Source organism: Nerophis ophidion, linkage group LG10, assembly GCF_033978795.1.
Source record: "Nerophis ophidion isolate RoL-2023_Sa linkage group LG10, RoL_Noph_v1.0, whole genome shotgun sequence".
Lineage (NCBI taxonomy): Eukaryota > Metazoa > Chordata > Actinopteri > Syngnathiformes > Syngnathidae > Nerophis > Nerophis ophidion.
This window is the reverse complement of record NC_084620.1, coordinates 30,313,380-30,335,879: the sequence shown is the minus strand read 5'-3', so window position 1 is coordinate 30,335,879 and position 22,500 is coordinate 30,313,380. Positions and strand designations below refer to the sequence as shown.

Sequence of the window (22,500 nt, the reverse complement as noted above, 5' to 3'; positions counted from 1 at the left end):
ACATATATGCATGTATGTCTACATATGTATATGTATGTATACATACATATACATATGTAAACATACATGCATATATGTATACATGTATACATGTGTATATATGTATGTATACATATATGTATTTATGTGTATATACATATGTATGTATATATGTATGTGTATGTATATATGTATGTATGTATGTATGTATGTATGTGTATATATGTATATGTATGTATGCTTATATGTATGCATGTATGTGTATGTATGTATGTATGTGTATGCATGTATATGTATGTGTATGTATGTATATGAATGTATACATACATGTATGTATGTGTATATGTATGTATACATATATGCATGTATGTGTATATATGTATATGTATGTATACATGTATGTATGTATGTGTACACATGTATACATATATGTATGTTGTCTGTATATGTATGTATACATAATATGTGTATGTGTATTTATGTATGTTAACATTTATGTATTTATGTATATATGTATATACATATATGTATGTGTATATATATATATATATGTATGCATATATGCATGTATACATATATTCAAATATGTATGTGTATATATGTATATGTATGTATGCATGTATGTGTATGTATGTATGTGTATATATGTATATGCATGTACACATATATGTATGTGTATGTATGTAAATATGTATGTATTTATATGTATGTATACATAAATGTATGTATGTGTATACATGTATATGTATGTGTATATATGTATATGTATGTATGCATGTACTGTATGTGTATGTATGTAAGTGTATATATGTATATGTATGTACACATATATGTATGTGTATGTATGTATATGTATGTATACATATATGTATGTATGTGTATATGCATATACATGCGTCTATGTATATGTATGTATACACACACACATTGTATATATATATATATATATATATATATATATATATATATATATATATATATATATAAAGTACCTTCCTCTGGGAATTGATGGGTGTCTCCGTCTGTAGGTGTGGGTGCACTGTCGTCATTCGTGGGCCCTCCAAGTCAGTACCACTACGCCAAAGATGCCGTCAATTGGGAGGAGGCGCGGTCACTGTGCCGCAACTTCCACAGAGACTTGGCCACGGTGAACAACGCCGAGCAAGCAGAGAGACTGGTGGCGATCTCGCACAGCTCCACTGGCGGCCTTGGCGGCAAGGCCTGGATCGGGCTGAAGGATGACCTCACCGAGTGGATTTGGTCCAATCCTTTTGACAGCTACCTGTTGCCCAGCTTGTACAGCAACTGGGAAAGGGGACAGCCGGACAACTTCAATGGGAACCAGTTGTGCGTGAAGATGGACGCCAATGGCTTTTGGGACGACTATCCCTGCGCCGAGTCGCTGTCGTTTGTCTGCTACAATGATGAGGGTCTGCACATCATTGATGCTTGCGACATGATTTGATCACTGACATTCTCTTCTTGTTCTCAGCCGAGGACGATGATGAGAGGTTTATCCTGATGGAAAGGCGTCTCAATTGGACGGAAGCTCAGAACCGTTGTCGATTTTTTTACACGGATCTACCCACCATCTATAGTCAGACGGACAATGAGCAAATAAGAAACATTGCCGGTGGAGAAGAAGTCTGGATCGGCCTCAGCAGGTCTGATGCTGAAACCCAAACTCATACTGTTTTATATGCTGTTTTAACCTTTTAATTTTGGCCCCCACAGGACCCGGTTTTGGTCTGATGGGAGCTACTCCCCCTTCCGTTTGTGGGCGGAGGGACAGCCCGATAACGCCGATGGGGTTCAGCGATGCACGGCAGTGGATCTCAGCACAAAGGATGGCCTTTGGTCGGATGAAAACTGTGAAATAGAGCTGCCGTATGTGTGCCTCACAGACAACGGTACGGATACCGTGTTTATTCATGCCTGGTCACATGTCCAGGGGCCTACCACCAAATTCTGGGCCCCCATCCTTACATATACCCAACATCACCACCCCACACACACTCACACACACTTGATATGTTTACATTCGCCCAAAACTAATTATTGCATGCTTTTTGAAACATTTAAAAAAAAAAAAAACTTGATTAGGTTTTTAAAGTTTTAAATATGTGATTAACATATCTGGATAAAACCCTTATATAATTTGATTTTGTTTCAAAAAATAAATAAAAAAATAAAACATTTTGTTTGTTTTGTTAAAAAATATAACAAATGTATTATAAAGTAGCCAGAATAAGAGTTTAGATAGTCATGTAACCTGTCATTATTTATTTTTCCCTTTCTTAGTTCATTTCAAACATGAATATTTACAACACAATACAATACAGACAATACAATATTACCTCACATTTCATCATGTCCAAAAAGGAGTAGGAAGAAGCAAAGCTTATTTAATCCTACTCCTTTCCCACTTCAGAGCGCCCACAAATACATACATACATCTACTGACCCTCTTTACAGCAAAATATCAAAATGACATCCGTGAATAAGCAATGCAACAGTTCTGTAACATGCAATAAACTAATCCAGTCATTACCAACATACTGAGATGAAGAATATCTTATTTTCAATAAGGTTGAAAGTGTTTCTCATAATTATTCTTCTTTGTACTTTGTAAGCACTATTAGTTTGAACAGCCTTTTAAACTGGAACATATCAGTACAACGTTTAACTTCTTTACTTAATCCATTCCATAATTTAATTCCACATACTGATATGCTAAAGGAGGGGTTAGTGCGTCTGCCTCACAATACGAAGGTCCTGCAGTCCTGGGTTCAAATCCAGGCTCGGGATCTTTCTGTGTGGAGTTTGCATGTTCTCCGCGTGAATGCGTGGGTTCCCTCCGGGTACTCCGGCTTCCTCCCACTTCCAAAGACATGCACCTGGGGATAGGTTGATTGGCAACACTAAATTGGCCCTAGTGTGTGAATGTGAGTGTGAATGTTGTCTGTCTATCTGTGTTGGCCCTGCGATGAGGTGGCGACTTGTCCAGGGTGTACCCTGCCTTCCGCCCGATTGTAGCTGAGATAGGCGCCAGCGCCCCCCGCAACCCCAAAAGGGAATAAGCGGTAGAAAATGGATGGATGGATATGCTAAAGGTTTTAAGTGTTGTACGTGCAAACAAATGTTTTAAATTAGATTTTCCTCTAAGGTTATATTTCTCCTCTTTAGTTGAGAAGAATTGTTGTACATTCTTTGGTAGCAGGTTATAATTTGCTTTGTACATCATTTTAGCTGTTTGCAATATTACCAAATCATCGAGCTTTAATATTTTAGACTAAATAAATAAAGAGTTTGTATATTCTCTATATCCAACATTATATATTATTCTAATTGATCTTTTTTGTAACACAGTTAATGAATGTAGCGCACATTTGTAATTATTTCCCCATATTTCTGCACAATAACTCACATATGGTAACACTAGCGGGCAGTAGAAAATATAAAGTGATTTTTGGCACAGGATGTATTTTGCTTTATTCATTATTGAAATGTTTTTTGCCACCTTATGTTGTATGTTTTGTATATGAGATTTCCAGTTCATTCTATCATCTATTATTACTCCCAAAAATCTGTTTTCTTTTACCCTTTCAATATCTACCCCGTCTATTTGTATTCGTGTCTGATGCTCTTTTCTACTGTTACCAAATATCATTATTTCAGTTTTACTAAGATTCAAAGATAGTCTGTTTTTATCAAACCATTTTTCAAATGTGTTCATTTCTTCCATTATTAATTGTAATATCTTCTGTGTGTTCTCTCCTGAACCGAAAGCAGTTGTGTCATCTGCAAATAAAACTAACTTCAAGTCTTTTGTAACCTTACAAATGTCGTTTATATAAAGATTAAACAATCTTGGTCCCAGTATTGATCCCTGGGGTACACCAAATGATATATTCCAACCGTGTTGACATATTTTCACCATCTTCACATATTGCTTCCTATTGGCCAAGTAGCTTCTTACCCAGTTCAATACCAAACCTCTGATGCCATATCGTTTTAGTTTTTGTATTAAAATATCATGATTAAATGTGTCAAATGCTTTTGTTAAATCCATGAATAGTGCGGCTGCACATTCTTTACCTTCTATTGCAATGGTAATTTCCTCTGTTATTTTGATTAATGCCATTGATGTTGAAATATTTGCTCTAAATCCAAATTGATTCTCCACAAGCGTCCCACTTTTGCTGATAAATTTATCTAATCGGCTATTGAATACTTTTTCCATGATTTTGGAGAATTGTGGAAGTAATAAAACTGGTCTGTAGTTAGTGAACCGGTGTATGTCTCCATTCTTATGAAGTGGTACAACTTTTGCAATTTTCATTTTGTCAGGGAATTTGCCAGTTAGAAATGATACGTTACTGATATATGTAAGTGGTTCTGAAATGTTGTCTATAACCTTTATTTATCGTTACCATATCTATTCCATGACAGTCGATTGAGGTCTTGGATTTACAATTTTTTTTACAATTTTGATTACTTCTTCTTTTGTCACCTTCTTAAGAAACATGGAATTGGGATTTCTGTCTATGAGCTCACTCAAGTTCTCAACTGACCCATCATCTACATTTGGAATTCTTTGTTCCAGATTTTTTCCGATATCAACAAAGTAATCATTTAAACATTCAACTATTTGGTTCATATTGTCATTTTTTGTATTTCCATCTAGAAAGCACTAGGGGTAATCTTACTTAGCACCATCTTTTATGATGCTATTTAGGATGCCTCATGTTGCTCTCATGTTGTTTCTGTTCTTGTTTAATAATTGACTGTAGTATTCCCTCTTAGATATTCGTAATATACCAGTTAGCTTGTTTTTATATTTCTTTTACTTATTTTCTGCCTCTATAGATCTCTGTGTTATAAGTGTTCGATATATTGTTTTTTTTTTTGTGACAAGCATTTCTCAGTCCTTTTGTCATCCATGGTTGGTTGTTTTTCTTTTGCTTCTTTCTAAGTTCTTTCCAAGGACAATTTTTTATCATAGAGTGTTAGAAAGGTGTTGAAAAAATTCCCATATGCATCATCTACATCATCTTCATTGTATAGATTGTCCCAAGTTTGTTTCCTCAGATCCTCCTATTCACTTAAATATGATTACAAATCTATTAATTTTCCTTTACTCAAGAGTATAAAGTAGAGATTAGCTACATACACGAAGGAGTATCATCATACTATTATGGTTATATTATTAGTAGTGCATCTCCTGAAAGTTAAGTCCCCCTGTACTTTCAAAAACTTTTAACGTCTCTGTCTGTAACTTTCACCAAGAGTCCTTGAACGTACTACAGTTATGTGCAATGAGATGCAAAAGTGATACTTGTAGATAACTTTCTCATCTACTGCCATGGATACATGTATTATATTGGTGCCTTTCTTCGATCATCTTGTTCCTGCAAAACAAATAGCCAATCAATGCACTTCCCCCTCCTGTGTTTGCAGTTCACGTGGTCGACCTCCAAGTGAAGCTGAACTCTGCCCTGAGGCTGACCGAGGAAGACCTTGCGGTGCTGGTGAAAACCGATGTGAGAAGTACACGGTAAAGCAGCATCGCAACTTTTTCTAATGGGACTGTTTTTTTGTTGTCAGTTTTTCACCTCGTTGCTCCGAATGGGACTTCCTGAAAACATCAAGGTCCGTCTGAACAGGGTCATCAAACCGGATCCCCATTTGCAAATATCATAATGATTAATGGATGCATGACACCATTCATTTGTGAAATTACTTTCTTGCAAATAAAAAAGTGCTTGGATGTAAATGGAAGGGCTTGTTCTTTGTTAGTTGGGATCATTTACTTTTGATCTCAAAATGTATTAAACATGGTAGTTGTGATAACAATTACTGCTGTCAATCACATTTTTATTCCGACTAATTATGAGGTTTCATTGCTGGGGCATGTGTCCACTAAGTCATCAGCAAGTGCCCCATTGTTCATCCACTCACCGACCTAGACCTCCAATACTCACACCACAGATATACATATATATTTATACATATATCAAAGATAAAATGCCAATGATTGTCACGGAGGGTGCTGGAGCCTACAGTATATCAGCTGCATTTGGGCCGAAGGTGGAGTACATATATATATATATATATATATATATATATATATATATATATATATATATACACACACACACATTTTCTACCGCTTATTCCCTTTTGGGGTCGCAGGGGGCGCTGGCGCCTATCTCAGCTACAATCGGGCAGAAGGCAGAGTACAACCTGGACAAGTCGCCACCTTATCACAGGGCCAACACAGATAGACAGACAACATTCACACTCACATTCACACACTAGTGCCAATTTTAGTGTTGCCAATCAACCTATCCCCAGGTGCATGTCTTTGGAAGTGGGAGGAAGCCGGAGTACCCGGAGGGAACCCACGCATTTACGGGGAGAACATGCAAACTCCACACAGAAAGGGATTGAACCCAGGACTGCAGGACCTTCGCATTGTGAGGCAGACACACTAACCCCTCTCCCACCGTGAAGCCTTATATATATATATATATATATATATATATATATATATATATATATATATATATATATATATATATATATATATATATATATATATATATGTATATATATATATATATATATATATATAAATATATACATATATATATATATATATATATATATATATATATATATATATATATATATATATATATATATATATATATATATATATATATATATATATATATATATAGGGCCATTTTTCTACCGGTGCCATACAATGATTTGTACATTTTAAAGTAAATCATAACTTAATCAATGTTCATGCGGTTTACTTTTTAGACAACGTAAAAACATGTGCTACTTAAAGATAACGTTTTGTTTTTGTATCGATAAAATTCCTACCTATGAAAGATTATTGCTAGTGTCCTTTATTCAACCCCAAACAGTAGGCACGGAGCTAAAAGGGGCGCCGCGTATCAAGTGACGTCAATTGCTACTCCGATACAGTAAGTGTCGGTAAACAAGTTTCGAGTCATGACTGCAACCCGCCGTTACAACAAAAGAAGAAGAAGCCGAATCAGCTTCCGGTTCTCATTTCCAGGTTGTCCTTTCGCAAGGCTGGTGTTGTGTTTACAAGCAATTCGTGTGAGTAATTGTGCCTAAAAAGAAGCCTGAATATGAATCCTGTCTTAAGCAAGGTAATTATGTACTTTTGGGGCAAATGATGATATTATTTCATTAAAGACATCCTTCACGTAACTTGTCCTTAGCGATGCTGCTATAGCGCACTTTGCAGGACTTAACTGTGTCTCACACAAACACTTTTACTATTAAACACTATTTAATTCTCATTAAACATACAGTACATTGTTATAATATGTAATATAATGTTATAACGGCGTTTAGGTACATTAAAACGTCAAACTGTTACCTTGACCTTTACAAACACTGACCTCCTTTGGCCGTGTAGTTCATTACAAGTCCACAGAACTGCACACATTCTAATTTTTCATGTTATCCATCTATCCGTTTTTATACCGCTTGTCCCTTTCTGGGTGGCGGGGGGTGCTGGTGTCTATCTCAGCTGCATTCTATTTATTGTAATATGTTTTTGGTTTTAATTAGCAGGTACTTAGGCAAGCGACGTTGCTCTGCAGGTAAGTACACCATGTTGCAGTCTGTAAAACTTTTGTTTTTTTTTCTCGAGTAAATTATTTACCCTTGTTGTTTGTCTTGAAAGGACTCAGAAACGCACCCACCAGCTACCTGTTTGGGGTAAGATAGTATTTAGAACAGTGGTTCTTAACCATGAATTGATTAACGTGGACCCCGATTTAAACAAGTTGTAAAACTTATTCGGATGTTACCATTTAGTGGTCAATTGTACGGAATATGTACTGTACTGTGCAATCTACTAATACAAGTTTCAATCAATCAATCAATGGAGGTACCGAACCCCACCAGTTTTATATCTGCATTCACCAAACCCTTCTTTAGTGAAATATTTAATGTTTTTTATTTATTATTCGAGGCAAAGTTACACGTTTTTTACTGGTGCACAAAATGAACCATGCATGAACATCACCTTGTTCAAAGAACAAAACCAACACAGTGCATGAACTCTCAAAAAATTACACACCTGCGAATCAGATGGAAAATTAGAAGGAACATTGTTTGGGGGTATCCTCGTACGCTGATAAGGAGAAGTTTTTATTTACAAGATGAGTCGGGTGTGTCTTGACCTCCGCGGCGGAGGCTCCACCGAACCCCTGAGGCCAACTCACCAAACCCCGAGGGTTCAATCGAACCCAGGTTAAGAACCACTGATTTAGAAGCTAGTGGTGTTCCAGTTGACAAGGTTTTATAACCTTTTCCTGTGGCCTGCAGGTGGTGTTGCTTGTACACAGGAGAGACAATACAAAGGCTCCTCAACAGAAGGCATCGGCAGATGGAAGCATCTTTTACCTAAAGAAGTGGTAAGAAAACAGGCAGTCATCATCATTAAAGCTGAAAAGCGCCTCTCAACTTCTGAATGTCTCCTAATGATGGTCAGCCAAAGAAGAAGTATGTTAAACATCAGATGCAGAGCATCACTGCTGCCACCAGCACGGCATATGGGACTCTGAACGTCAACGTTTCGGGCTACAACATGACGACGGTTGAACACTACAGCCAGTACATCCACAACCTATGCATTTGGCTTGGCATCAGCGTGGCAGAGAGGTGACTTGAATGCTCGTGATTTTCAAAACAAAATAACATTTATCCCCTGAAGGCCAAGTTTTTAAGATATGAACTCTTGCTCAGCTATGCACTACCAACACAAACCACTGAGGTGATGCTGATGCAAGAGCGCGGCGCCAAGATGTACGTGGACTCGATTCTAAAGAGCCACAAACGTGTCATTCAGGTGAGTTGAACTGGATTGTTTTGTCTTGGAGCTCTGTAATGGGTGACATGCAGGCAAAGTTGGGTGTCAATAAAGTGCCTTCCTAGTACATGCCACAGCTGTTGTCCTTCCTTCATGTTGAGCTTTGACCACATCAGTGGTCATCTTTAGAAGAACCTTGGTTACGATATTGTGAAAATATTTGATTCATCTTATGTTTATGTTGTTTTTTGTTAGAGAAGTTCATGATACTGTCTCTATAAGAGAATGCCTCTTGTGCACACCAGCACACTTGAAAGCTAATGAAAGATTTTGCCACACAGTTGTCAAATAAAAGTATTTAAATTATTTACACCTGAGACATTATCTAATTTAAAAACGACTAAGAGTTTATTTATTTATCATGTGAACACAGTTGAGCAGCCTGGAGGCGAGTATGTGCCCCATTATGATGAACGTGCTACTGAAAAACCTGCCGGAAGGGGTCCAACTAACAGTGAAGGAGGTTAGTCCCCTTTGAAAGACAACTTTTCCCTTCATAATGGTGTGTAATTGTCTTCATTTTTTGTCCCCTCTCAGCATACCGAGGCTGACTACCAAGCCCGCTTCAAGTCTCGTCCAGATCTGGATAGTCTTTTAGCTCGGATTAGGCAATAGGCAGCTTGCGTCTAAGATTTTCTTGTTATATAATACGATGTCTGTTGTTTCCAGGTCCATTTTTTTAAAATTGTTGGCTACGGATAAACTTATATTTATCACAAATTAAAGAGGTCCTATTATGCAAAACCAACGTTTGTTATCTGTTTTGGTGTATTTGGGTCCCTTTCAAGTCCTTAAAATGTGAAATCAAACCATGGAGGCATGTCCGAGAGATTTAACAATCTTGCCTTCTTCCAGTCTTGCTCCATACAAGCTATTTGGAATTTGAGACTCAAGTGATGTATTTTGCTTTCCGTCAGCCAACATCTCCATGCATGGTAGAGGCTTACCCAAAGAGCTTTGCGCGATTCCGCCATTTGTATTCATTTGTAGTCACTCAGTTCCTAGTTTCTTGTTGTGGGGCAGACTGGCTTGTACATGCACATGTGTCCTCCACTGTTGCCATTTTTTAAATAAAAAGTAGCTTATAGTTCTAACTTACATATACTGTATGTCAGTAGACTCGATATGAAAGTGCTAAAAACTACAACATGGCTGGCATGGTGCAGGCACCCTACAGTAAAAGGGGGTTTGGCCCGTAGGAAGACTTCAGCATGTAAAAAAGTACGGCCACAAAAGGGTGCATCCTAAAGAGACAGCCAGAAAGCGGTTTTAAGATGGTCTACAACAGTGGTCCCCAGCCACCGGGCTGGTATCGGGCTGCTGAAGAAATTTTTTATAAATGTTTTTGTTATTGTAATTTTTATTTTTTTTATTTTATTAAATCAATATAAAAATCACAAGATACACTTACAATTAGTGCACCAACCCAAAAAAAATCCCTTTTTCATGACAAATTATCAACCGTTGACCGGTCCGCAGCTACAAAAAGGTTGGGGACCACCGGTCTATAAAACCAATCAATCAATCAATATTCATTTATATAGCCCTAAATCACAAATGTCTCAAAGGACTGTACAAACCATTACGACTACGACATCCTCGGAAGAACTCACATAAGGGCAAGGAAAACTCACACCCAGTGGGCAGGGAGAATTCACACCCAGTGGGACGCCAGTGACAATGCTGACTATGAGAAACCTTGGAGAGGACCTCAGAAGTGGGCAACCCCCCCCCCCCCTCTAGGGGACCGAAAGCAATGGATGTCGAGCGGGTCTAACATGATACTGTGAAAGTTCAATCCATAGTGGCTCCAACACAGCCGCGAGAGTAAAGTTCAAAGCGGATCCAAGACAGCAGCGAGAGTCCCGTCCACAGGAAACCATCCCAAGCAGTGGCGGATCAGCAGCGTAGAGATGTCCCCAACCGATACACAGGCGAGCGGTCCATCCTGGGTCCCGACGAGTGGTCCATCCTGGGTCTTGACTTTGGACAGCCGGTACTTCATCCATGGTCATCGGACCGGACCCCCTCCACAAGGGAGGGGGGGACAGAGGAGAAAAAGAAAAGAAGCGGCAGATCAACTGGTCTAAAAAGGAGGTCTATTTAAAGGCTAGAGTATACAAATGAGTTTTAAGGTGAGACTTAAATGCTTTTACTGAGGTAGCATCTCGAACTGTTACCCGGAGGGCATTCCTGAGTACTGGAGCCCGAATGTAAAACGCTCTGTAGCCTGCAGACTTTTTTTTGGGCTTTAGTAGTCACTAATAAGCCGGAGTCTTTTGAACGCAGATTTCTTGCCGGGACATATGGTACAATACAATCCATGCAACATTTTGGCTGAAGAACCACCTTGACTCTAAAGGCTTAGTGGCCACATGCCTGGACAGCACCTTTTAGCTCTTATTTCCAAAACTGTGTACACTACTGAATTGGGGTCTTATGGCCCCTTATGTGGACACGTATACTGCCATCTGGTGGTGTCAGTAGAGTATAACATACAATGGAATTTGGAAAAAAAAATTTAAAATAAGAATTAGCATGTCACTACACATGAAGCACACATTTGTGTACTCATGGACTTAGTACAAGATATAAAAAAAATATGCTTACTTTTTATTCTATATTGGGTCCAATATCCGAAATAGCAAAGATAAATTTAAAAAAAGCATGTAAACAAACAGCTTGGGCCTTGTTAATGTGGCCCACAACGATGTTTTGTAAATGAAGCAAAGCAACTGGTTCATGGAAGGAAAACATGAATTCCAACATGTCATGTTATATTGTAAAGCAGAAACGGGTCCGGATGGCAGTTTTCCCAAAATAATAATGACCCCAAAGACACCTCCAAGATGTCTTGCTGAGGAAGGACAAGGTGATGGAGTGGCCATGTCTCCTCCAGACCTCAACCCAATTATTTGGGCCACCCTCAAGTGCAATGAAGGAATGTAAAAGACTGCAAGGTGTCTAACGGCGTGGCAAAGTTGGTAGAGTGGCTCCTCCAGCTATCTGAGGGTTAGTGGTTCAATCCCCATCTTCTACCATCCTAGTCACGTCCGTTGTGTCCTTGGGCAAGGCACTTCACCCTTGCTCCTGATGGGTCCTGGTGAGCGCCTTGCATGGCAGCTCCCGCCGTCAGTGTGTGAATGTGTGTGTGAATGGGCGAATGTGGAAATACTGTTAAAGCGCTTTGGGCTCCTTAGAAAGGGGTAGAAAAGCGCTATACAAGTACAACCCATTTACTATTTAACATCCAACTGAGAGGAGTGGGAGATGATGCCAGTAACAAAGTGCAGCTTTGGTAAGTTGCATGTCCAAAAAGATTAAGGCAGTGCTAGATAATGATGCTTACATGAAATAACATTTCAGAAAACATTTTTTTTCTTTGGTTTCCTTCAATGAACTGCACCTCATTCCATGCAGCCCCAAACTGTGACGCTATGCTAACTGTAAACAAGACATAATTACCTTGCAACTCACTTGTGTTGCCAACTACTTAGATCAATCTCTCTCTAAATGTACTTGAGTACTACTTCAACTCACAACTTAATTTAATCTGTGACGAAGCCCTTAACGCAAAACACTTTAAAATTTCAAATCACCGTCTCCCATTTAAATGAAGTAATATCAATTTATTTGGTGCTTGCCCCCCCATAACAGCACACTTTTGACATGGAACTTACCATTTGAAAAGAAAAACTTTTAGGTAATAGATATTATATAAAAACAAAAAAATACAATGTACTGCTAACAACTACGGTACTTTTATGATGTGATGTAACAATGTACACGGAGTGGACTTCTATGGTATTGCCTTACATCTGTTTCTCCGTCAAACACACCATCAGCAGCTTTTCTACATTTTCATGGATATATATCAGCCGGTTAGTCATTATTTTAACATTCTTGGCTGGCGTTCAGTATGATGCAAACTAGCAGTGATATGATCGAGTTGCTTTGCCAAGTTGGCGACATGTTTTTGATGATTTATTTCTTTAACTCATTGATTACTGTCCTCTTCTTTGTCCCACCAGTGTCCTGTACTCTCACATTCTTCCATTCCATGCTTGGAAAACAAAGTTTTGTCCATCTCTTTCTCTAGCTATACGATAAGGCTAGCGAATAAGACCCAACGTTATGGGCAGAGATGCTTAGAACTTAAAGCATAACACTTGGCTGAGAGACAGCTCCTATCTCAAAACATGTTTATCTTGGGTTGCTCTCAAGATGAGGTCTGTACACAGATGCATCTCATGTAAATCCAAGTTCACTTTCTACATAACTGCCAACAGCATTGATAAGTTGATCAAGATGAATGGTTTGACATCGTAATGAGTACATTTTGACGCCCATACCCAAAAGACAGCTCTAAAACTGGTGCTTTGGCCTGTTAAAATAACCTACACAGTGATTATGAAGTGTTAGGATGGTGTCAATTATTCACTGATTGAAGTTGATCATTACCTCGCTCATATTGTATTCAGGAAGTTGAGTTTGGCGCCTGGCCTGTGTGTGTGTGTGTGTGTGTGTGTGTGTGTGTGTGTGTGTGTGTGTGTGTGTGTGTGTGTGTGTGTGTGTGTGTGTGTGTGTGTGTGTGTGTGTGTGAGAGAGAGAGAGAGAAAGAGACATTTGATGCATTTTCCGTCTTTTGTCGTCATCTTTAGCACATTTAGTGTGGACCACCAACGTTGTTGTGCGTGTGTGTGTGTGTGTGTGTGTGTGTGTGTGTGTGTGTGTGTGTGTGTGTGTGTGTGTGTGTGAGTGTGTGCGTGCGCGCTCATCTCAGCCAGATAAAGAGAAGTGAAAGTTGCAAATGATGTGCAGCTTCTTGGCAACCCAATCAGGTTTAGTTTCAGGATGGAGTAGATTTCATATTAACTGTCGTGTTTTTCTTGCCGCGTACTGAAAAAAAGTTGTGGTAATGTGAGATGTGTGGTGCTCAATCTGCTGTGTGTGTGTGGTTTTGTGCACGCAGAGGGAGTGAGAGCTCCACACACAACTCAGGAAAGTCGTAGGCAAGTGTTGATTATCATTCAATGTTATGCGAATACCATCCTAATTGACAAACTTTGCACAGATTTCTGTCTTTGAAGGTGTAAATCTGACATGTTTCAATGAAGAAATTCAACACATTTGACAGTTGACCCTGTGTAAACCTCATGTGTAGTTACAGTGGCAGCACTTGCTCACACCCTTCTGTAGTTCACGCGTCGCCTCCTCCTCTGCATTTCCTCAACCCTACACTTTCACACTCACTTTGTGCACCGTGACCAACAGGACAACAATAAAGGTGAGAGAAAGCCTTTGTTTTTTGATTAATCTTTTTTTTAGCGCGATGCTTTGACTTTTTCCAAAGTCCTCAAAGTATAATGGTCTTTAACACTCCAGAGGCATTTTAATTTTAAAAATAGGACATACAACCCCGTCAGTTTTTGAAGGGCATTAAACATTTTTGATTCATATTTTTAAAACTTTTTTTTCTTAAAATTTGTCAAACTATTTTGTTCACCCTATTGAAGGCCTTTTGATTACATTTCATAAATTTAGATGAATAAAAGGCTAATGTTACCCAACTTTATACTCAATTGACCAAAAACCTTTCAAGGGGTTAACATAATTTATAAATACAAATACATGTTTCGAATTTTTGTTTAAAGTTGATTGAAGAGATTTGAGCCAAAAAAAAGGAATTCATTTTTTTAATGCCCTTTGAGAAATGTGGTATTATCTGATAACAACCAGGCTATCGAACACCTGTGAAAGGGTTTGATATTCTTAAATTTAACACGAAAAAACGCATGTACAATTGAGTAACCCAACAAAAGTTATGTCCAAAAGAACAAAAGTCAGCCTTCCTCTCCTGAGGGTTAAATTATGAGCAAAATTGTTGATTAGCTCGACTCTTCTCTTTCAAATTTTAAAAATACTTTGTTTGCTAATAATTTTTACAAGGAATATATATTTTTTTAATTTCGGAATAACCTAATTTGCTTAGACAGTGAATTATTATAGTGAAGTTCACTTTGGTGTCAGTAGCTGTTAGCGCCTAGCAACTTCGGTCTCTATTATAGGTAGCAATAATGATCATTTTATTTGTGTGAAACATTTTTTTATATTATTTGAATTACCCAGTCCCTTTTGTACTCCAAAAGGAACTGGATAATTGTTTTGTCCTCAAAATTCTACACGAAACACTCCATAACGACAATTAAAAAATGTACAGAGACATCCTGTCGGAAAACCAACGTTCCCATTCAACTTGATGGAGCCTGAGAGGTGCTGCAATGAGGAATTGGCGAAACTGCCCAAAGATAGGTGTGCTAAGCGGGTGGCATCGTATTCAAAAAGACTTAAGGCTGTCATTGCTGCCAAAGGTGCATCAAGAATGTATAGAGCAAGGGCTGTGAATATATCAGTAGTGTGCCGTCAGGGCCAGCAAGGCCTTCTCTGCTGGCCTTACATAACCAGAAATCATGATCATAATTAAAGATATGTCATTTTTGATTTACTTTCCCTTAATATCTAAAAGTATTCACATTTTCTTCATGTCTTATTATTAAAGTTAAAGTACCAATGATTGTCACACACACACACCAGGTGTGGGGAAATTTGTCCTCTGCATTTGACCCATCCCCTTGTTCACCTCCTGGGAGGTGAGGGGAGTAGTGAGCAGCAGCGGTAGCCGCGCTCAGGAATCATTTTGGTCATTTAACTTCCAATTCCAACCCTTGATGCTGAGTGCCAAGCAGAGAGGTACTGGGTCCCATTTTTATTGTCTTTGGTATGACTCAGCCAGGGTTTGAACTCACAACCTACCGATCTGAGGGCGGAGACTCTTACCACTAGGCCAAGGAGTAGAATATTATGCTCATTCCAGTGCTGTTGTTTTTAGGTTATGAGAGTTTTTATCCAATCAGAATTTAGCTAGCTTATGTTACTAGGTTGTACAAAATTTTCTCGGGGCCTTCAGAATCAACAATATCTGTGCACTGTTAGTGAACGGGCACACACAGTTGATTGATAATTGCGATAGCCAATCAGATCACGAGTTGTTGACAGTAGCCTATATAGGTAGCCTGATGTTAACGAGACTGTGATTGGATACTCACTTGTCATTCCAAAGTGAGTATCCAATCACAAGTTGCAATTTAGCAGGAAGCTAAATTGTTAAGCTAAAGTGTTGCGCCGTAGCAACACCGCGCTAGCAGAGAAATCACCAATACTCACTTTTTTAACCCACTTAGAAGGACAACAAAATGTTGATTGGGTGGCAGATATACGTATACAAACCCCGTTTCCATATGAGTTGGGAAATTGTGTTAGGTGTACATATGAACGGAATACAATGATTTGCAAATCATTTTCAACCCATATTCAAATGAATGCACTTATAAGACAAGGTATTTGATGTTCAAACTCATTAACTTAATTTTTTTTTGCAAATAATAATTTACTTAGAATTTCATGGCTGCACCACGTGCCAAAGTAGTTGAGAACGGACATGTTCACCACTGTGTTACATCACCTTTTCTTTTAACAACACTCAATAAACGTTTGTGAACTGAGGAAACTAATTGTTGAAGCTTTGAAAGTAGAATTCTTTCCCATTTTTGTTTTATGTAGAGCTTCAGTCGTTCAACAGTCCGGGGTCTCCGTTGTCGTATTTTACGCTTCATAATGTGCCACACATTTTCGATGGCAGACAGGTCTGGACTGCAGGCGGGCCAGGAAAGTACCCGCACTCTTTTTTTTTTTTTTACGAAGCCACGCTGTTGTAACACTTGTCTTGCTGAAATAAGCAGGGGCGTCCATGATAACGTTGCTTGGATGACAACATATGATGCTCCAAAACCTGTATGGACCTTTCAGCATTAATGGTGCCTTCACAGATGTGTAAGTTACCCATGACTTGGGCACTAATACACCCCCATACCATCACTGATGCTGGCTTTTGAACTTTGCGCCTATAACAATCCGAATGGTTATTTTCCTCTTTGTTCTGGAGGACACCACGTCCAAAGTTTCCAAATATAATTTGAAATGTGGACTCGTCAGACCACAGAGCATCTTTCTACTTTGCATCAGTCCATCTTAGGTGAGCTCGGGCCCAGCCAAGCCGGCGGCGTTTCAGGATATTGTTGATAAATGGGTTTAGCTTTGCATAGTAGAGTTTTAACTTGCACTTACAGATGTAGCGACCAACTGTAGTTACTGACAGCGGTTTTATGAAGTGTTCCTGAGCCCATGTGGTGATGTCCTTTACACACTGATGTCAGTGCAGTGATTTCTCCAGATTCTCTGAACTTTTTGATGATTTTATGGACTGTATATGGTAAAATACCTAAATTCCTTGCAATAGCTCGTTGAGAAATGTTGTTCTAAAACTGTTCGACAATTCGCTTACAAATTGGTGACCCTCACCCCATAATTGTTTGTGAATTACTTAGCATTTCATGGAAGCTGTTTTTATACCCAATCATGGCACCCACCTGTTCCCAATTAGCCTGCACACCTGTGGGATGTTCCAAATAAGTTCTTTGATGAGCATTCCTCAACTTTATCAGTATTTATTGCCAACTTCTTCGTCACGTGTGGCTGGCATCAAATTCTAAAGTTAATGATTGTTTGCAAAAACATTTTTTTTTTATCAGTTTGAACATCAAATATGTTGTCTTTGTAGCAGATTCAACTGAATATGGGTTGAAAATGATTTGCAAATCATTGTATTCCTTTTATATCCATCCATCCATTTTCTACCGCTTATTCCCTTTTGGGGTCGCGGGGTGCGCTGACGCCTATCTCAGCTACAATCGGGCGGAAGGCGGCGTACACCCTGGACAAGTCGCCACCTCATCGCAGGGCATTCCTTTTATATTTACACCTAACACAATTTCCCAACTCATATGGAAACGGGGTTTGTATTTGCAAGGCCATATTCAAGAAGGATATTTTACGAGAAATTAAATCTTGTGAGACGACATCAGCCAACCCCAGTCTCGAAAGGGGGAAATGTCCGCCACTTCCACTCAAATTTCCGACTACGAGCGCTACCTCTGGCTTATACGGCTTTGAATGGTTGTCAGTTCAAATATTTTATTTCTTTATTTTTTTCACGTTTAATGCTTTTTTTTTTTACAATTTTAATTTTGACAGTACCACATGTGATTTGTTTTAATTGCTGATGTGGGTTTATGGATTTTTAAATGCTCCAGAAAATGACCTGTTTTGTACACTGTTGAGGTGATTTCAATGCACAGTAGGGCGTAAATGTGTTTCTGTATAGTATTTCTCCAGCAATGGTCATGTGGTGACATAAATTATGGTATTTTCAGAGGTAATCATTGAAGTTGTACATCACTGAAGGCTTAAGTGGGAAACGCACGGCCCGCCATTGGAATATGTACATGTGATTTCTTTGTTTTTGTATTTTCAATACATTTGCAAACAATTATTTAAAAACCTTTGAACATTGTAATTATGGGGTATTGTCTGTAGAATTTTGAGGCCAAAAATGAATTTGTCATATTTTAGAATAAGGCTGTAACATAACAAAATGTGGAAAAAGTGAAATGTTGTGAATACTTTCCAGATGCACTGTATGTAGATGTTGTAGCTACTCCTGGCGTCACTACTGTGCTTGCCAGCAGCATTTGATCTCCTCATGTTATCAAGCAATTACTAAGGATGATCATTTTACTGCTTTAATGGTGACAACTACCAGGTGTCAGTTACTATATGTTGAGTCATCAAGCCGCTAATCAAGTCAGGTAAAGGTTTAGTTGCTAGTGGTTAAATAAGTAACTATTGAGGGCTAAAAAAAAAAAAAAGTTGTGTTTCTGCTTCACATAGAACCAGTAAACTCATTGTTTGTCCCGACAGCTCAGCTAGAATCCCGTGTCTACTGACGACCTCCAGCAATGGGATGACGTTGTGATGAGCCAGGATGAGCGCCGAGCCCCTCTTGAAGGAGACGCTGATCAAGCGTTCGCAGCAAAAGAGGAGGACATCTCCGCTCAACTACAAGGAGAGGCTGTTTGTCCTCACCAAGAGCAGCCTAAGCTACTATGACGGCAAGGCAGAGGTCATGACCTTTTCTTTATTTCACAGTCACATACATAAAGAGTAGTAGCTCAACTTACGAGCTTAATTGGTTCTGTTACGGCGCTCTTGAATCAAAACACATGTATCTCAACTCGACGGCACCCATTGAAATAATGTGGAATCAATTTCATCAGTTCCAAGAACAGCACGATTTTAACATGTAGCATTCCCTTTAAAAAGAAATACAAAATATTGTGTAAAACTAATACAATAGAATTAACTACCGTATTTTTCGGATTATAGATAGTAGTTTTTTTTATAGTTTTGCCGGGGGTGCGACATATACTCCGGAGCGATTTATGCGTGAAATTATTAACACATTACCGTAAAATATTAAATAATATTATTTATCTCATTCGCAGAAGAGACCAAGAAAATGTCAGGAATCGTCACACACACGTCAACCAATAAGAATTCGGTGGGGGAGGGTCATGGCAGAAGTGCATTGTGGGTCATGGGATGCTAACTGCTATATGCTATATGCTACTGCCGTAGCTATTAAAATGGATCATTTCAACGTTGGAGGTATTTTATAAAAAATGAGAAGGGCTGAACAAGAATGGCACCGAAAATGAAATCATGTACTGCAGATTACAAGCTGGACATAATGAAATATGCAGCAGAAAACGACAAGAGGAAGCGGTGCATACCTTTGGAGTTGGCAGAGTTGTTTAGAAGCGACATCGAGGAAGAAGATTTCATCGGATTTATCGATTAGGAGTGACAGATAATTTGGTAAACATATAGCATGTTCTATATGTTAAAGTTATTTGAATGACTCTTACCATAATATGTTAGGTTAACATACCAGGCACCTTCTCAATTGGTTATTTATGCGTCATATAACGTACACTTATTCAGCCTGTTGTTCACTATTCTTTATTTATTTTAAGTTGCCTTTCAAATAAATTTCCCCCCAAAATGCGACTTATACTGCAGTGCGACGTATATATGTTTTTTTCCTTCTTTATTATGCATTTTCGGCCGGTGCGACGTATACTCCGGAGCGATTTATAATCCGAAAAATACGGTACTCACAACTACGGTATAGTTTTATAAAGGAGTGTAATAGTAATTTACAGGACTTACCTTGGACTTACACGACATCTCCTTCTAGCTGCTTCTTCGTCAAATACACCATCAGCAGCCTCTTCGTATTTCAATGGATACATTTCCATTGTTTGGAAATTATTCAGACATTCTTAGCTGGTGTTATACTTGTTCTGCTTCAGTATGGCGCAGAAGATCAGTGATACGCTCAAATTTAGCTGCATGTTTCTGATTATTTTATAGTCGTGGATATCGTAATTTATTTTTCCCAGCATTGCTCTTCACACCCACTTTCTTCGCTCTTATGATTGGAAAACAAAGTAATGTCCATCCCTAAACCAGATGTTTTTTTGGGCGGATTTTACGTGGTTCTCTGTGACATTTTCTAATCTACACCAACTAATGGCGGGGATGTTCGGAACTCAAACATTTGCTCGTGGACAGCAGTCAGCTCTTTTTTTCCCCAAACAATCTTAAGTTGAGGTACCAGTGGATGAGCGATGACCTACCTGAACCTTAAGTTGTCTTTTGCAGAAAAAGTATTGCAGAGGCTCCATTCAGCTGAGTCGCATCAGGTGTGCGGAGATCGTCAAAGACGTTGGGGGGATCAACCCCTGCCATTTTAAATACCCCTTCCAGGTACGCAGAATCACAAGGCAAAAAAGGCTAAAAGGCAGCTTATGTAAACTCATAAAATGTACGTGTGCATAGGTTGTGCACGACACCAACACACTCTATGTGTTCACACCGAGCCAGGAGAGCAGGACGTTATGGATTCAGCACATTAAAGAGGGTCAGTTTGCTTTAACCATCAGGTGGTGCCAACACAGCTACAGCGCATACCTGTGTGTGCGTGCGTGTGTGCGTGCGTGCGTGTGTGTGCGTGTGCGTGTGTGCGTGTGCGTGTGCGTGTGCGTGTGTGTGTGTGTGTGTGTGTGTGTGTGTGTGTGTGTGTGTGTGTGTGTGTGTGTGTGTGTGTGTGTGTGTGCGTGCGTGCGTGCGCGTGCGTGTGCGTGTGTGTGCGCGCGCCCTCAGAGATCCGAGACAACCAGGAGATCCTGACCAAGTTCCACCCTCAGTTCTGGTGTGAGGGGGCGTGGCTCTGCTGCCGCCAGGAGGAGAAGCAGGCCCCTGGTTGCGAGGAGTACAACCTTTTCGGAGATGGTGCGGATACGTGCGTTTTTTTAAGTGTTGCACAAAAAAGTTCAGAGGTCAAACGGTCATTGCAATGCTGTTGGTTTCTATTCCCCTTTTGTAGCTTCCAGGAAGCCGTTACCCCCGATTCCCGCAGAGGAAGGCAAAGATGGGAGGGTAACCTCTAATACACACACAAACGCACAGTCAGTGATGGGCAGCAACAAGCTACATGTGGCTCGGCTATGTATCTTAGCTACATTTACCAGTAGCTAAGTAGACAATTGTAGCTTGTAGCTTACATCAAAGCTACAAGCTACAAAGAGAGAAAAAGGACTGCGAATCAAGCCAAAAAAAAAAAGTGGAGAAAATGCAATGACCTGGATGAATGAGAACATCCATACATACGGAGAAAATCCATGATGATTGGTTGGTGTTCATATGATGAGTCACAATTGGCTAAAGTTAGGTCAAACTATTACTGACTGGCCAATCAGAGGCAAGATGAGGCGGGTCATCGAAACTACGAAGCAAAATCGTAACAGTTACATGACGAAAAGGGAGTCAGAGATAGAGGGACGCTTCAAGCTTACCACTCAAAAAAAAAGAAACATACTTGAAAAGTCAGAGGGATTCTTTCCCGCGGATTAGAAACCTTAGTTTGTAGTTGTTTACTCCGCAAACCAAAATCATAACTGCTCTCGTCATCTAAGATGTCCAACATACATTTAGGAACACACATTAAGGTGAACTGAGTTTAGTAAAAGTTTTACTGCACTTAACCATTACCAACTGTTCCCAAACAACACACAAGTCATTGTATTATGTTTTTTTTTGTCAATATATAGCTAGATGCTGTTTTTTTACTATGGGGCTGATAAAATGAATACAATTATAGGGGTGAGCCAAAGAAAATGCAAGGTAAAATAAATACATACAATGTGGTGCGGGGACCCTTATAGGTAGTTTTTATTGGGTCCATTCGTCCACTCTCGGGTACATTAACATTGCATGTCATACTGGGAATTATATATATATATATTAGGGCTGGGCAACGATTAAAAATGTTAATCGAAGTTAATCGCACTATTTCTGTGATTAATCGCGATTAACTGCATTGTATACGCAAAGCCCAATAATGAATTCAAAAGTAGTGTGTAGTGCACCTTTATTGGAATATTCCCCCACACGAACACAAGCGCCAAAACATTTGTTGTGCAAACACAATTTAAATCAGTCCTTGTTAAACAGTAGCAGTTAAATAGCATATTTTATGAAAATCAACTCAAAAAATGTAAATACAAACATTTAAG

The 22,500-nt window shown here is 39.1% G+C and overlaps 3 protein-coding genes across 7 annotated transcripts in view; all 3 read left to right on the top strand.

The window, feature by feature from the left end:
• The window catches only part of LOC133560658 (lymphocyte antigen 75-like), a 16,944-nt gene extending 11,189 nt beyond the window's left edge, over window positions 1–5,755 (top strand). Inside the window, exons 3-7 of the mRNA XM_061913428.1 lie at window positions 1,008–1,409; window positions 1,472–1,643; window positions 1,714–1,889; window positions 5,440–5,522; window positions 5,587–5,755. Coding sequence (XP_061769412.1) covers window positions 1,008–1,409; window positions 1,472–1,643; window positions 1,714–1,889; window positions 5,440–5,522; window positions 5,587–5,682 — 929 coding nt within the window. The 3' untranslated portion in view covers window positions 5,683–5,755. The remainder of the gene's footprint in view (window positions 1–1,007; window positions 1,410–1,471; window positions 1,644–1,713; window positions 1,890–5,439; window positions 5,523–5,586) is intronic.
• Window positions 5,756–6,978: 1,223 nt separating this feature from the next.
• Window positions 6,979–9,653, top strand: mrpl48 (mitochondrial ribosomal protein L48). 4 transcript variants are annotated; one of them, XM_061911901.1, is made up of 8 exons: window positions 6,979–7,119; window positions 7,603–7,631; window positions 7,715–7,749; window positions 8,362–8,450; window positions 8,528–8,697; window positions 8,782–8,884; window positions 9,279–9,368; window positions 9,443–9,653. In XM_061911901.1, the coding sequence occupies exons 1-8, from the start codon at window positions 7,009–7,011 to the stop codon at window positions 9,518–9,520; spliced, it is 705 nt and encodes a 234-aa protein (XP_061767885.1). In that variant the 5' UTR covers window positions 6,979–7,008; the 3' UTR covers window positions 9,521–9,653. The 4 variants fall into 4 exon arrangements, with proteins under 4 accessions (XP_061767885.1, XP_061767884.1, XP_061767886.1 ...); XM_061911900.1 differs by having other exon boundaries at window positions 7,600–7,631; XM_061911902.1 differs by having other exon boundaries at window positions 7,031–7,172; window positions 7,600–7,631.
• Window positions 9,654–13,414: 3,761 nt separating this feature from the next.
• Window positions 13,415–22,500, top strand: part of tec (tec protein tyrosine kinase) — a 25,076-nt gene continuing 15,990 nt past the window's right edge. For both annotated transcript variants that reach the window (XM_061913422.1, XM_061913420.1), the window contains exons 1-6: window positions 13,415–14,192; window positions 18,782–18,983; window positions 20,588–20,692; window positions 20,765–20,846; window positions 21,089–21,217; window positions 21,312–21,364. In XM_061913422.1, coding sequence (XP_061769406.1) covers window positions 18,846–18,983; window positions 20,588–20,692; window positions 20,765–20,846; window positions 21,089–21,217; window positions 21,312–21,364 — 507 coding nt within the window. In that variant the 5' untranslated portion in view covers window positions 13,415–14,192; window positions 18,782–18,845. The remainder of the gene's footprint in view (window positions 14,193–18,781; window positions 18,984–20,587; window positions 20,693–20,764; window positions 20,847–21,088; window positions 21,218–21,311; window positions 21,365–22,500) is intronic.